Below are 16,712 nucleotides of genomic sequence, written 5' to 3'. Positions count from 1 at the left end.
TATGGCTGCGTGGGATTAGCCGAGCGGTCTGGGGCGCTGCAGTCATGGACTGTGCGGCTGGTCCCGGCGGAGGTTCGAGTCCTCCCTCGGGCATGTGTGTGTGTGTGTGTTTGTCCTTAGGATAATTTAGGTTAAGTAGTGTGTAAGCTTAGGGACTGATGACCTTAGCAGTTAAGTCCCATAAGATTTCATACACATTTCAACGATTTGAACAATGAGATATGACACGTCGGTGCCAAGTGCTACCCTTGACACGCTGAGCAGAGACCCGCAGATGTAATTAATCCTAAAAAACAAGTTACGCAACTATTTCATGGCACACTGTATGTTTATGCCGATCACGAATTTTGAAGCAAAATTACCTTCCTGGTAAATCCATGTAGAACATCCAACTGCTTGTAGAACTTTTTCCCTGACGGAGACATGCGGAACATGAAGTCATTCAGCAGCCATGGGCTAACTACTCTTCGGATTGTAAGTTCAGCAATGCTGCAACAAGCATCGAAACTGACGTAACACATCTATGGACTAGCGATCATTTTATGTAGCTGTAGTTGCTATAATTGCTAATAGTTACACAAATTTTGTTTAAATATAGGATTAACCTTATTCAAAACAGTTCTTGTTCTTTTCACTAAAGCTGTCTTCGTTAGTGGGAACACTATTCAATTTGCTGCATTATGGTATAGTAGGGAAAGTCTAGAAAATTGTTCTAATTTTCATCATATTTTGTATTTTATCTCTAGCAAATATAGGAGACAAGACTGAAAAGGCGTTGTGCAACCTAACACATAATGTGAACTGTTTGAAGATGTGTAGTATGCGGTACAAAAAGTACACTTCTAAAACCAGCAACATTTAGAGTTAAAGTCCAGTCATAGTTGTAAAAATATATTGATCTATATAACTTTCATACTGAAAGGCGTTTCATGAAACAGTATGTTGTATGACTGTATCTAAGTCTATGAAACACAGTAACACATGTTTGTTAGAATAAAATAAACATACCAAGTGCATGCACATGGAAGAAAAAGGGATTCAGCATCGAAATCTCATCAAGGAAACACGTTCTTCTAACATGTTTCGTATTTACGAATAATGCACAGGTCTTTACATGATTCGAAAATTTGAGCCTCGTATAGCTCTATAAAACAAAACAAAAACAATACTAGAAGAAGATAAAAGGATGACTACAGTATGCACATTCAACTGCATATAGGTTGGCGTAGTTAGGCAGAGATGAAGCAGCTTGCACAGGATAGATTAGCGTACAGAGTTGTATCAAACCAGTCTTCTGCCCGCAGACCACAACAACAAAAGGCTGCAATTATACACACCTATGCCATCCACCCACTGTTGACAATTAAAAATACGTGCTGGAATAAAATTGGAATTTGGAAATGGTATGCAAACTTGTATGTAAGTTCTTATGCTTCCAAGCGTGGAATGTGTGTGTCGTGGTGTATCAGCAGTCAGTGCTGAACGAGAGATCGCTACGAGTCGACCACTTCAAGCTATACCACTGTCTACGTCAATGAGTTTCAGTGACAGTTGGTGACTGCAGCCTTTTGTTGTTGTGTTCTGCAGGCCCAATACTGGTTTGATACAACTCTGCACTCTAGTCTATCCCGGCCAAGCTTCTTCATCTCTGCCTAACTACGCCAACCTATAAGCACTTAAGTGTGCTTACTGTAGTCACGCTTTAATCTTCCTCTACTATTTTTACCCATGCCACCCACACTTTTCTACAGTATCAAACTGACAGATCCTTAATGCCTCAGGATATGACCTAACATGCTACTGTATCTCTTGTTTCAGTCAAGTAGTGCCATAAATAGTTCAGCCAGATTCTATGTTAGTTATTCGATTTACCCATCTAACCCTCAGCATTCTTCCATAGCAATACAGTTCAAAGACTGTTCACATTTCTCTTATTTACTAGACTACACTCCGGACAAATACATTCAGGTAAAACGTTATAACACTTAAGGTAATCTTAGATGCTCTAATATCTGAGCTTTCGCATTGTTTACAGTTGGATAGCTGTGTTACATACGTTGGTGCGGATACTGGTTTGCATTTACATGGTATTTTGTCTGGTAATGTAAGCACAGCCACTATGTTACCACAGGCGGTCTGATGATTGCATAATGGAAAGCCGAAATCGATTTGTTTCTGGAATAAGTCAGCGATATATTTATATCTGGCGAACATGAATAAATTCTACGAACTGCATGGACTGATTACAGACTGTAAATGGAAGAAAAGAGATCTTGTGAACATGTGGCCGATAACGCATCGTTGTCAAAGTAGATGGCGGTGACTACTGAAAGTTTCTCTGACCACTCGTCGTGTGTTCCTTGTGTGTTACAGGCTGCGTTATTGTCGCAACGTACTGTAAGCAGCAGGATGATACAGTATTCATGTCGGTAACAAGCCGAGACGATGTTTGTGTACTGTATAACAGATGGAAATGGTTGAGAGGCAGCACGGCTACACCAACACAAGTACCTTCACGGACACCAATCGCATCACACAACACTTCAAACCCTTTTTGGACGTTTGTGTGATCATGTGTACTTTCAGACAGACGAACATGCAGGGACGCGAAGGACTGTGCGTACACCAGATATGGAGCATCGGGTTCTATAGGATACTGAGACGAACCCTAGTACAAACTCCAGCTAAGTGGCCCGCCAACACGATGTCAGCCAAAGCTTGATTATGTGTATCCCGAATGACAGCCGCTACTATCCCTATCACCTGCAACGAGTGCAAGGATTACCAGAAACGGATTTTTCTCTACGGGAAGGATTTTGTCCACGGTTTTTGCACCACATGATTTGTTGTCGTAAGCACACCGTCCATTTCGGGACACATGTTCCTAGGGCCATTTTTGCGTCGGAGCGCTTGTCATTTCCACAACTGCTTCTGTTTTCTCGAATAGCCCCTTTAATCTTTCAGCACGCAATATCTATGTTCCTCATATTCATGCATGTTTCTACAGCTTCGCATATTTTCTTTAATCATACTTGTGTTATCATTTCACATATCCTGTCGGTCTTGTGTTTAACACGTCCGTATTTCATTTCACCTGCTTCATTTGCTATTTATGTTTTCTCGTTTCCTCAAATAAATTCAGTATCTTATATGTTATCCAACTACTTGGGTTAGGAATTGTTCAGCTTTTCTTTTCTCCAATAGCTTCTTTAATTTTTCAACACGCAGCATCTATCTTCTCAGTAATCATACATGTTTGTACATCATCTTGCATTTCCTGTCCATCTCATGTTTTAGATTTTTGTATTGGATTTGATCTGCTTCATTTGCTACTTGTATTCTCTCCTTTTTTCAGTTAAACTCAGTGTCGCCTAAGCTGTCCAAGTATTCCTGTTAGGAAGTGTTTTTGGCGTGTTCGATTCTTTACTGAATTCATCATTTCACCTCGGACAGCTTCGTCTTCTATTGCGTCTTTCCATGTTGGTCAATCGTGTCCAATTTCGCTCTGAAACGTTCACCGACCACTACTTCTTTCAATCTACCTATAAGCAATCTCCACAATTTATTGTGTTTCCATCTGGAGTTAAATAACAAGCAATTACGTTCGGAATCCGTATGTTCCCCAGGAAATAATTTGCGGTTGAAAGACTATTTTCTAAATTTCTGTATTGTCATTATCTAACTCATCGGAAAAGTTCTGGTGTCTCATTCTGAATGATTAAATTCTGATCCGAGCAGAATTCTACTAGGCGGCTTCCCGTTTCATTCTTTGCCCCAAGTGCATGTTCTCTTATGAAATTTCTTTCTTCCTACTATCTAATTCCAATACCCCATCACAATTAAATATTCGTCTCACTAACGAAACGACTAATTTATTATGTCTAATCTTACAATTCTTTTTAAATTTTCACATCGTCTGCTAAGATAGTTGGTATATGAACGGGTACTGCTGGGAGTGGTCTATATCGTCTGACAAGGCGTTGAGTATGCTTTTCTTAGCACTCACCACTTTTCCTGTTTTCAGTTATTATTATATCTTCTCCTGGTTTATCCGAACTGATTTTCTGTTGACAATACTATAATCACCATAACAAATATCTAGTTCTTTTTGCCAGTACACTTTACAGATTCACACTATATCTAACTTCCAACTAGCCGAATCTTTCTCAAACTACTTTTCTGCGGTTATAGCGATCCAAGTTTAGAATCGTGCACAGCCAGATCTATTTCTCTCACGACAGCATCACACCGAGTAGTCCTCATCAAGTGATCCAGATTGATATCTATGTTCCTTCTGGAATAGTTTACCGGTTAAGTTCCCATAATTATCATTAAACCATACAGTAGAGCTTCATGTCCTCGCGAAACACAATGGCTGTAGTTATCCTCTGCATTTAGCCGTTCACAGAAACAACAAAGTTAAGGGACGATGGCCAATGTCAAAATGCCAGATCAGGAAACGATTCCAGACTTGTGCCACTGCATGTAGAGAAAAGACTGCTGCCCTCCCCAGGAACTATATTCGAGTCTGGCATTTCCACAGATGGTATGTACAGTGTCTGTTTTATACGACATACTATACAATGTCCTTCATACATGCATGTATCGTATTCGCAATTGCGACTACATTTAATTCATTTCATACGGCTGCCGTCCACTGCATAGCAAAGTAAATCGTATAACGCAGACACTGCAAATACAATTTTATACCCAGACAAGGCCGCGACGTAATAATGAAAGTCTCTCGCTGTGCTGGTAATTGGGTAGATCCTGGAGGCGTCCTCGGTAACTTAGGTGGTTAAGGCGATCTCTATCGATAAGCGGGGTATCCAGGTTTGAGTCTCGGTCCGGCACAAATTTTCATTGTCACTGATCTATTGTGGAGCTGGAGTCTAACCGTATTCGCAACTGCGAATGCATTTAATTCATTTCTTTCTACTCATATCCTTCCGTAGCGATAGCATTTACGGTGCAACTACAGGTATAGTTGTGTCACAGAAGCAATGCTACTGCAGCGAGGTCCATGGCTCGTGGACAGAACTGCAGCATTTAAAACATACATTGTGGAGCAGCAGAAATGAGATTAGTGAGACACTTATCATTAAAATTCGAGACAATGAAGTAGACAAAGTGAAAGGATTCTGAATCATTGGAAGGAAAAAAAGAAATGTGTCACAACTGAAGTAAGAGACGAAGGACAGGTAAAGAGTGCATTCCTGGCCAAGATAAATTTGCTAGTATAAAAAATTAGCCTTGATTTGTGGAAGGAAGCACCGAGGATGTAGTCTGGAGCACAGCATTGTATGGTAGTGTGCCAAGGACTGCGAGGAAACCGGTAAAACAGAGAATCTAAGCGTTCAAGGTGCGGTGTTGTACAAGGATGTTTAAAACTGGATGGATGCCCGCATCTCGTGGTCGTGCGGTAGCGTTCTCGCTTCCCACGCCCGGGTTCCCGGGCTCGATTCCCGGCGGGGTCAGGGATTTTCTCTGCCTCGTGATGGCTGGGTGTTGTGTGCTGTCCTTAGGTTAGTTAGGTTTAAGTAGTTCTAAGTTCTAGGGGACTGATGACCATAGATGTTAAGTCCCATAGTGCTCAGAGCCATTTGAACCATTTTTTAAAAAACTGGATGGAAAAGAAACGAGGAGGTCCGCAGAATTAGCGAGGAAAGAAATATGCGGAAAACACTGACAAGAAGAGGGAACAACGTAATAGAAGATGTGTTAAGAAATCAGGGAATAATTTCCGTGGTACTAGAGGGGTCTGCAGGGGGGTAGAAACTGCAGAGATCGGAATGTAAACAACAAACAACTCCGGACGTAGGTGCAGGTGGTGCTCTGAAATGAAGAGTCTGATAAAGGAGAGGAAGTCGTGGTCGTGAATGAGCGCATCAAAGCGATCAGATGACTGCCCCCTCATCCCCCCGCCCCAGTCCTCCCCCCCTTCCCTCCCACCCTGAAACGAGTTTGAAAGACGTGAGTCAAAGAGGACGTGGCACAGTGCAAGCGAAGCTTCATTCCAGTTCCTGTAGCGCGAAATGCAGACTTTCATTTGGAGCACATGGCATGTATTCACAGTTCCGAATAGGGACAACTACCGTCTATATAATGGAATGATGACGATGTAAATTTGTGCCGGACCGGCATTCCAACCCGGATTTCCCGCTTACCGCGAGCGGTCAGCTCGCTATTTGGGTTCCCGAGCACGCGTCAGCGCCACACCCAAACTTCCAAATGTCGTCAACTATGTGTCTACGACCTACACTCGTACATTCATTATGTTCCTGTACAGGGGAAGCATTTTAATTGAAAGTCCCTTTACCCGGCGGATAAATACCATATTGCATGTCCTAAGGAACTTTGCATCTTGCTTCTGAACAACGAAACCACTGCAATATCGTATTTCATTTTGAGCCTTGGCTGAACATTTGAACGTTTGCCACCGTTGTGCTGTTCTCTCCCGAAGCTTACATTTCTTTTTATGTTTTACGATGCGACCAAATCAACGACGGTTCCGACTCTTTTCTATTCCAATGCCTATCCATACGTCCCAGAAAACATTCAAAATCATTCCATCGGCTAACTCTAGCATCTGGCATGCCTGAAATTTTCTTCACTTGACTTTTTATCATGCCTAACTGCCGATATAGTCAGCATTAATGTCCATTAATTCCTCTCTGATTCTGTGTTTCGACCTGCAGACGATTGTATCGAACCACGCGGTGATTCTCAAAACACGGACTTTTGGTGGGTAATGTAATATTATTTGTTTGCAAGTTCAATCTCTTTCGTCGTCTTTTTTTTGCACTGTCATTGTCCATATCGTATATGAATTACAAATTATTTTTAAATTATAGAAAACAATATTGTATATAACACTTGATTTAAGGTAACTTACTTGTACACCGCGGCTACATAATCCGATTCAGTATTGTGCTGTGCGTCTATTGAGGTCCCCATAGCAGTTTCTATTAAAAATGAAAGAAACGGCTGTAAACATCGTACTATAATGCATTTCATTCGATATTAAGAGATTTGTAAACTGAACACAAAATCGAGTGGCAATGGAAGGGTTTGGAGTACAGTCCAGTCAAATATGAGTTACGGTAGACTTAATTTAGAGTAACTGATACTGAGATCAACAGGGAAGCATTAGATGACGTTTAAGAGAAATGATGGACAGTGTCCACAATCATTACTACGTGCGTTATGTAGCAAAATTTTTGTAACATGACCACTTACACCCATACTGATTTTAATATTAACAGTCTACATTGTTTACCGACTTATAGCTTTTGAGGAAAATGTAAACCAGTCTCAGAACATAGTATATATGATGAACTCAATATTTAGAATTTTGATGCAGAAACCAGGTAGGTCAAATTTATTTGCCCAGTTATACAGAAATTGTGATACAGACTTAATTGGTTTTGCACCAAGACCAACAAATGTTAACACTGTTATGTAAGATATATGTAAATCACTGCACATTTTAACTACAAAATATATTAGGACACCGTTATACTGATGTGGTGAGTTGACACCACGGCTGACGCTTGAGAGAGTCGTGCTGTGACTAAAAACTGTTTCCCTATAGTCTCTCTATAACGGTATACTTGCACGAGCTGCTATGTCATCTTTTGTATAGAAGGAAAAGAAAAAAACCACTCACCACGATTGAAATGTTCGAATGAAGAATGAGACGGAGATGGTGTAACGTACGTGTGCACACAAACAAGCTATCACAAATTCACAAACACTGGATGATTTGTTCAAGAGAAAGAGCTCCACAAATTGAGCAACTCGATAACCCGTTGGTCCACCTCTGACCCTTATGCAATCAGTTATTCGGAAGGTATTCATTCACAGAGGTGTTGATACCTCCTGGTGAATATCGTGCCAAATTTTACCCGACTGGCGCATTAGATCGTCAAAATTCCGAACTGGCTGGAGGGCTCTAGCCGTAATACTTCTAACGTTCATAAGTTAAGACTTCCGGGCTGAGAGGCCGTGATCGATATGTAAAACTTCTTCTACCTGACGTTTCGTTGCCAACTGCAGGCAACATCTTCCGAGGTGAGTCAACGACTGACTGCCATGCCTTGGAGGTCACGTTTATGTAGAGCTATAGAGGGCACCACCATACGTCACGTGGGGCCGACTATAAGTCTATATCTGACTAAAGTCATTAGTCTCGATTGAAGGTAATCGATTGTCACATCGTTGGTGCAAAGTCGACGGCCATATCTTATCTAACTTCAAGCCTTCCTCTTTTCTATCAAAATTATTGTGGTGTTTCTGAATCTCTATAGCTTCTCTATACATGCGTGCATAATAATGCGATGTCCTGGCAAGCACGCTAATTCCGTGTAGCTGTGGGAAGGTTTATATTGCAACAACGAAAAGAAGTGTCAATGCCCGCTTAACCGAACACAAAAGGAACTTTCGGCTGGGACGTACCAACAAATCAGCTCTATTGGAACATGTTTTTAAAGACGGTGATCACAAAATAAAATATAGTGAGACGAGCTTGCTAGCCAGAACATCGCATTATTGTGCACACATGTATACAGAAGCTATAGAGATTCAGAAACACCACAAGAATTTTAATATAAAAGAGGAAGGCTTAAAGTGAGATAAGATTTGGTAATCGACTTTGCATCAACGATGTGACAATCGATTACCTTCAGTCGATAACAATGACATTAGTCAGAGATAGACATACAGTTGGCCCCACGTGACGTATCATGGAGCTCTCTATGCGCTCTATATAAACGGGACCTCCACGGCATGGCAGCTAGTCGTTGACTGACCTCGGAAGATGTTGCCCGCAGTTGACATCGAAATGTCAGGTAGAAGAAGTTTTACAGATCGACTACTGGCTCTCAGTCCGGAAGCTATAACTAATAAAGACGCCAGCCGCGAAAGCCTACACGCTATGATCAAACGTTCTCACTTTGTGAGAGATCAGGCGACCTTGCTAGCCAAGGTATGGTTTGGGGAGCACGAAGACAAGCAGTAGAAACTCGGTGTGTGGGCGGGAATTATTTTGCTGAAATGTAAGCCCAGGATGACTTTCAATGAAGGACAATAAAACTGGGCATAGATTGTGCTGTGAGGGTGCCGCCGATGACAACCAAAAGGGTCCTTCCATGAAATGCAGTGGTACCCCAAACCATCACTCTTGGTTGTCGGGCCTATGGCGAGTGACCACAGGTTGGTAGACCACCACTTTCTGGGCGTGTCCACACACATTTTCAGCTTGTAATCTCATTAACTGAAGTCGCATTATCTACAGTGATGCGTCCCGCTTCGAACTGGGTTCCGATGACCAGCAAAGACATGTCTGGCGAGGCTACGGACCTTTTTTTGTCGTCGGTGGCACAGCACAACGATACGTTGACAATATTCTACGCCCCGTTTCGTTGCGCACCATGGGAATCCATCATCCTGCGCTTACATTTCACCAAAATACCCCCCCCCCCCCCCCACACACACACAGGTGGAGAGACTTTAGTGCTTGTCTTAGGGCTTGCCAAACCCCATCTTGGCCAGCAAGGTCGCCGAATCTTTCGCTAACTGAGAACATCTGCAGCGTTATGGGCAGTGCTCTCTAATCATCTCGCTATTTTGACGATCTAACACACTAGTTGAACATAATTTTGTACTATGTCCCTCAGGAGGACATCGAACAACTGCCTGAATCATGTCCAATCGGAATAACTGCTTGCATAAAGGTCAGGCGTGGACCGATGCGTTATTGACTTGAATATATGGAGCTCTTTCTCTTCAACAAATTATCCAGTTTTTGTGAAAATGTAATCATTTATTTGTCTGTATATGTACATCACATCTACCGGTTTCGGTAGATGTTTTTATTCACGATTACAATACACCCCGCGCGGCATATCTTAATCGTCATCCTTGTTACGATTTATTACGGGTCACTTGAGATTCCATGAACACAAACGCTATCGAAAATTAAAGCATTTTCAAACCGCTGCTGAGATGATGAATTACCTACAAATTAAAGTTTCCACAACTGTGCCAGTAGAATGTTAAACATACCTAAAATTAAGACATCTATTCATAGACATTGTCTCAAAAGATTGTATGCAAAATACCGTTTATTAAATTTATGTACCGCGCCACATATCGATTCCATGATACTGAGCTGGTACCAAAATCTCCCCAATAATAATTCCCTGCTGTGAATATGTGTAAATGCAGCACTGCTAACACAAAGCAAACGAAAGGCGAAGTGAACGCCAAAAATGATTATTGGAAATATCAGGACAGAGTGTGTGATACAGTTCTCTAAAAAGCTAAAAGAACAAATAGTTCGGTATAAAGCATTCGTAGTAGATCGTGACCGATTTTAGAATTTTAAGACTGGCTGTGGGCTGTTCGTTGATTTTCATGGAAACAGCTTGTCAGGATTTGTGGAATGAACTGATAATACATTGTTGTTTGTTTCATCTCGAGTGACATACAAAATAATTCTCACCACATATTATATCGAGCGCACAGCGTGTGATGTAGGGGTACATGTCAAAAGACTGGCCGTCAGCTTTTGTCTTCAGTAGATTTACCAAAATCTCAGATTTTTCCGCAAATACTTCAACGAAGTTTTCCAGGATGCTGAAGTGGAAGGCTGGCGTTATCATCTTGCGGTGAGAATGCCACTTCGTTCCTGGAAAGATAACATATGAGAGACCACTACACTGCTTGCTCAAGTAACTGAGACATCATGGCGGCATCTATTGTAGAAGCACTGCCCTGAGTGGAGTCTCACCTGTGCTCGTGAGAAGGCCGTCTCCCAGCCAGGGGTGCAGGAAGCTGTAGCTGTCCGCTTTAGTTATCAGTTCACTGCTCGTCATTATTTTCTGAAATATCGAGAAGAAATAGTTGTGACAGTTTTCTGAGTTCAGGCTGCCACTGTAGCAATTTTGCTCACTGCTATTTGTGGAGTAGCATTTAATGTTAGATTGATACATACAGACGTAAGCAAAATGTTGAAGGACTTTTTTCAACCTAAAACTTAAAATGTTAATTTGATGCAGCAATGATTTTCAATAAGGTGTTCAAAACTTATAAGGTTACAGTCCTACAGGCGATAATTTGTTACGGGATTGTTCCAAATCAGTCATACCATTACTAAACATGGTCGTTTACATGTGTGGTTGCTAACTACTTCGTGATTAATTTATTCATAACCATTCCTCATCTTCAGCCAGTTGTCTCAAATACAACTACCCACACAGACACCAATACAGCTGCAAGACCGAACATCGAGAAAGTATGAACGGTGTTCAAGTCATAAGGGACACATCTCTACATAGTTAACAAATTTTCAAGAAGGCCCGTACGATCGTAAAAACGAGTTACTGTTATAGTTTTTTTACGGTTTTGTACCTTATGTCGTGGATACCATTCATACTCGCTTGAATGTTTGGACATGCGGTGGTATTTGTCTCCATATTTGTATTTACGTCCTATGCAAGTGTTTCGTAGATATCCACGACTCATAAGCTCTAAAAGTTCTTCCAAACCCTTGAACTACATGTACGCTGCCTCGTTTTCCATATATGTTACCTTCTCCCACATTCGTCTCAATTAATTCCCATCCCTTCTCTCCACACATATACTAACCATCTTCGAACAATCAACACTTTCCACAAAAACAACCCCAACAACCCTGTTGTGTCTCCTCTAATTTCAAATCATGGTGCGCTCTCGTCTTTAGCAAGACAGTTCCTCAACTCCGCACCTATACATACTCCACATCCTCCCCAAACGAAATTTAAACCGTCTTCCTCTCCCAGACAATGCTATCCGCACCGATATTCCCCCTCCCCTCCCACTACCAACAATAACTCGTCCTCAGCTGTCGCGCCTGATCAGAGCTTCACCCTTCCTCTTTCCTTCCACATCTTTTCCACTCTCTCCCGCCCTCCCCCATACCCATTTCTCCTTACACTTTTTTCCTTCGTATTAAAATCCTACCCACAGTACGAATTACACTGCTTGACAACTGCTAAGGAACAGAAACATTGCTGTACAAGAATAATCACAAGCAATAGTGGTTGACATGAAAAACAAGACGTATGTAATAGAAGTGGAGTGGTATACCTTCTATGAAATGGTTTACACTTCACCACATGGAAAACCAGGATAACAGACATAAATAAATTTCAGGTTGAATGCACATCAAACTCCCAACATAACGGTCGATATCGCACTGATCAGTAAGGAGTATGCGCTCCTCGGCCAGTAATGCACATTTTGCGTCTATTATTCATGCTGGGTACCAAATTGTTGAGGTAGTCCAAGAGGGATATTGTCCCCTCCTCTCTCAAGGCGGTACTGAGTTCTTGCGTGGTTCGGATAGGGGGTATCCGCTGAGAAACACGTCTGCCAAGAGCGTCCTAGGCTGGTTCCATAGCGCTCAGGTCTGGGGAGTACGGAGGCTATACCACACGTTCAGTATCTGCACTTTCCTGTGTGTCAGACTTCTGTGCGGTCTTGTGTGGTCGGGTATTGTCGTCCATAAACAGGAATTCGCCCCTAACGCACCCCTAAACAGACGGCATGATCCTGAATAAACTCCCTGCAATATCACTGTGCTGTAACAGTACCTCGCGGAAAGATATGCAACGGTGTTCGGGCATTGTGCATTATGCCCGCCCACACTACAATGCCTAGTATCGATCAAGTTGTGAACATTTTGTGGTACGTAACGTCTTCCCCTCATTCTCTACACTAACTGTTGGTAAAAATGATTTGCCACAGTGAAGCAGGATACGTCGGAGAAGATCACTAGGACCACTGTTGCTGACCCAACCTATATGCTCCCTACATCAGCGAACTCTCGATGATGGCGTGTTTAAGCGGGGTACATTTAACAGGCTACCGAGCATACAGTCCAGCCAGATTTAATCGCCGTGAAATGTTTCTGGCGGAGACATTTGTACCGTAGATATTGCATGGTCTGCAGTGATCTGCCAAGGAGTGAGAAGTCTGTTGCTTTTCGCCACCAGGGCTGCGTATCGATCCTCTTGCAGTGTGGTGGTCCCTCTACGACCATCGGTCCACCTTGAACGACCTTTTTTAATTGCGATAAGACACTTTCAGACAAATCCATTACTGTGGTTACAGTGGTGATACTACGACCGCCATAGAGCCTCGATCTTAATCACTCGAATGACATCTTACAGATATATTGCCATACCACACGGAATGTCGCACTAAACAACCTTTGACAGACACCATACTGTATGAACCGTCGGATGTATACAGAGCGTGCGTTTACAGGCTTCCCTCCTGTTAACACGTTCCGCTCTCTATATTTCCTTTTACTATCGTTCGTCGGGTATCCGCAGCAGTTGTCGGTTATTCCATGGAAACTAGCAGTAGTTACTTGTGCAAGTATCAGTTGTTCGGTGTATTACTCCTTTTGTCAGAAGAAATTTCTGGTTTGTAACCGGTCGCTATTAAATGTACGATACTTCGAATGAACACCTGCCAGTCATCCTCAGGTGAGCCATTGAAGACCAACGAAGGCTTGCGCCTTTGTTCATTCATCACCGCCGTCCTTTGTGTTCGGTGCACGAGCTAAGATAGTGGTGTCGACCGACTAAACTACCCAGCAGAGAGGTCGGTCGCTGGTGGCATTGTGGAACTTAGCTGTCTCGATTGTTGTCGTTCGCTGCGGCCATAGGCGTACTCTGATGTCTTTGATTAGAACAAAGCAGGAGGTGATGAGGTTCCATGCATTATCCAACTGGTAGCCCACGTCAAGGTTCATCAGATTTTCAGCCTTGCATTTCCTCAGATTTTTTATTAATGGGGTGCCAGAAAGATGTTGCTGTGCCAATATTACCATTTTCTTACTCTCCATTGAATGTCCGGAGCAGATACAATGTTTACCAATAGCAGGCTTATTTAGTTACAAAATGCGACAACTGTGTTAACGTTCTGTGCAGCATTCTTCCAGGGTGGCACTGTCCGGCCTGTGTAATCTATACCATATTTGCAAGTTATTTTGTAGAATCCAGCTTTCGTAAAAACAAATTGTCCTTCACTGATCCCAGAAGATCTGCAGTCTTATATCGTGGTCAGGAAACGACGACTGTGGTTACACGTCGGAATGAGTGAGCTTACAGCAATCTGAATACCCCACGGACAGATAACCTTCTTTCTCTACTTCCACATCGCATTGGATGTTGTTATGAATGGAATTGAGGTGATGTAAAAACCATTAATTTGTCTTCTCCATGAGACCACACTATGAACATATCATCCACGTATCATCAGAATAAAAACTGTTTCAATGGCTGCTGATTCCAGTACTCTCTCCTCAAAATTCTTCACAACAGAGGGAAAGAGAGCTACCCATGGCGACTTTTCTCTAAATTTCCCTCTCGCAGACTCTTTGGCCCCAAATGGTAGCTCACTGTTTGGTCCCCTTCCACAAATCAATCAACCTACCGACTAACTGGTAGTATCTCTAAGTTGGGCATAATATAATCTCATTCGATCGTCAATTCAACAGAAAGCTGAGTGAGGGAACCATCTTCTAATGTAGATCATAGACGTCATCATTAACCTAGTCAGACATCATTGTTTGTGAGGTTTTGGTACCTGTGGTAATTCCATATTGATGATACATAAGCTGTACTAAAATTATACATCTCGTTTGAGCAACTCAAACATTTGTAAACATAAACACGTCGTTTGTATGGTTTTTTGCCATGTATTCTACATCAGCTAAATTTAAGCATAATCATATTTGACATATTTAAGAAGAAATGAGACAGGGAAGTAGCTTGTATCCGATGTTATTGAATATGTACAGTGATCAAGTTGTCACCGAAATGAATGAGAAATTAGGACAGGGACTCTGGGTTAGAATGAAGAAATAAAACGGTGAAGTGTGATGAAGGCACGTTATTCTGTGAGAGAAAGCAAAGAACTTGGAAGAGCAGTGAAATTGACTGGATATAACCTTGAAGAAAGGTTAAAAGACGATCATCAACAGAAGTAAAACAAGAGTAACGGAACGTTGTCGAATCAAATCAGGCGATACTGAGGAATTAAATTTGGTGACGAGATACAAAGAGTAGCAGATGAGTTTTGCTATTTGGGTACCAAAATAACCGAAGATGGCCGAAGAATAAAGGATATAAAATACATACCTGCAGTATCACAAAATCATTTCTCAAAAACGACAAATTTTTAACATCTAATACAAATTTAAGTGTTAAGAAGTCATTTCCGAAGGTATTTGGAGTGCAGCCTTGTACGGAAGTTAAACGTGTATGATAAACCGTTCAGGCAACAAGCGAATAGAAGCTTTAGAAATGTGGTGCCGGAGAAGAATGCTGAAGCTTAGACAGGTGAACAGAGCCGCTACTGATGAGGTACGGAACCAAATTGTGTAAAAAGAAAGTTATGGCACAACTTACGAAACAAAAGGGATCGATTCACAGAACACGTCCTAAAACATTAAGGAATCGGCGATCTGGTAACGGTGGGATGTGTAGGAGATACAAATTGTAGAGGCAGGCAAACGGATGAAAAACAGTAAGTATGTTCAAGCGGACTGAAGACGACACAGTGATATATATCGGTTATCATTATTTTGTTTTTCTATGGAAGATAGTGACCAAAAGAGCTCTGTACCTGAGGAATGGGGCTCTTTGTTATGACCACAGTCTGCTTTGTGCACGTCTCTGGAATTCGCATCGCTACATACCTCGAGATGCTCTGGTTTGCTAATGTGGACTTCAGGAATGGGACCAAGCCAAGATCGATGTATAGGCCAGTATTTCCTGGTTATTTTGTCCACGTGAGCGACTGCATCTGTAACAGAACGACGTCTCGTTAGTCTTTGTGCAGTTACAGCATATTCTATTTCACCTTTAATATCGACGCATATGCAATGCCCAAATTATGATATACCTACTACTTAGGGAGACACGCTGATGTTCAAACTTTAAACAGTCTCACTGAATCACCGAAATAATTTTGCTTTTTCACAAAAGAAAAGGAAGATAAACCTCATGAGCAGCATAAGCTTGTGTTGTAGTTTAATTTCTAACTTAAATATGATGTAGGCATATGACGGCCATGTACTTTTAGTCTAACTCATTCTGCAAACGGACTTGTCAAAAGGAGGACATGTTGGATGCACGTTTCATTCACTTACTTATATTTGGGGAATTGGGAGGATGCTTAGACCGGATAAATAACAACGATCAACGGCATTAGGGTGCTGAAGCTATGGAAACCATTGTAAAAGGGGAAATCACGGGAAACCAATAGGTAAATTATTTTAAATTGCGGGAAATCGCAGCCAAATTTCCACAATTTGAATGAACTTATCCACACTGGCTGTAAAATACTTTTGTTCAAAGTCACGACCCGTTTCGCGTCAACTGCAGAAGCATCCTCAGGTGATATGCACCAAAATTAATATCGAAAAAAAAAATCAAAGAAATTTCAACTGTGATCTGGAGAATAGAGGGATACTGAAGAATAGTGTCATAGAGCAATACATGAAAAGTATTTACAGAGAACCTCTGTGACAACATTTTATGTATTGCTACACGACAGTATTTTTCAGTATCCAGTGTTAAAAATGATTTGTAAAAAAAAAAAGGTTCTCTATTAACTTTTGTACAGATTGCCTGAGGATGCATCTTCAATTGGCG

The 16,712-nt window shown here is 41.7% G+C and overlaps 1 protein-coding gene across 2 annotated transcripts in view; it reads right to left on the bottom strand.

Moving 5' to 3' along the window:
* The window catches only part of LOC126412454 (cytochrome P450 4C1-like), a 128,745-nt gene that overhangs the window by 22,802 nt on the left and 89,231 nt on the right, over positions 1 to 16,712 (bottom strand). For both annotated transcript variants that reach the window (XM_050082062.1, XM_050082061.1), the window contains exons 2-6: positions 15,755 to 15,861; positions 10,793 to 10,883; positions 10,505 to 10,690; positions 6,896 to 6,965; positions 363 to 489 (exon numbers count right to left, since the gene is read on the bottom strand). In XM_050082062.1, coding sequence (XP_049938019.1) covers positions 363 to 489; positions 6,896 to 6,965; positions 10,505 to 10,690; positions 10,793 to 10,883; positions 15,755 to 15,861 — 581 coding nt within the window. The remainder of the gene's footprint in view (positions 1 to 362; positions 490 to 6,895; positions 6,966 to 10,504; positions 10,691 to 10,792; positions 10,884 to 15,754; positions 15,862 to 16,712) is intronic.

The sequence above is a fragment of the Schistocerca serialis genome, chromosome 7 (genome assembly GCF_023864345.2).
Source record: "Schistocerca serialis cubense isolate TAMUIC-IGC-003099 chromosome 7, iqSchSeri2.2, whole genome shotgun sequence".
NCBI classification, from domain to species: Eukaryota; Metazoa; Arthropoda; class Insecta; order Orthoptera; family Acrididae; genus Schistocerca; species Schistocerca serialis.
Note: the sequence above shows the minus strand (reverse complement) of the source record. Positions and strands in the feature narration are given on the sequence as shown.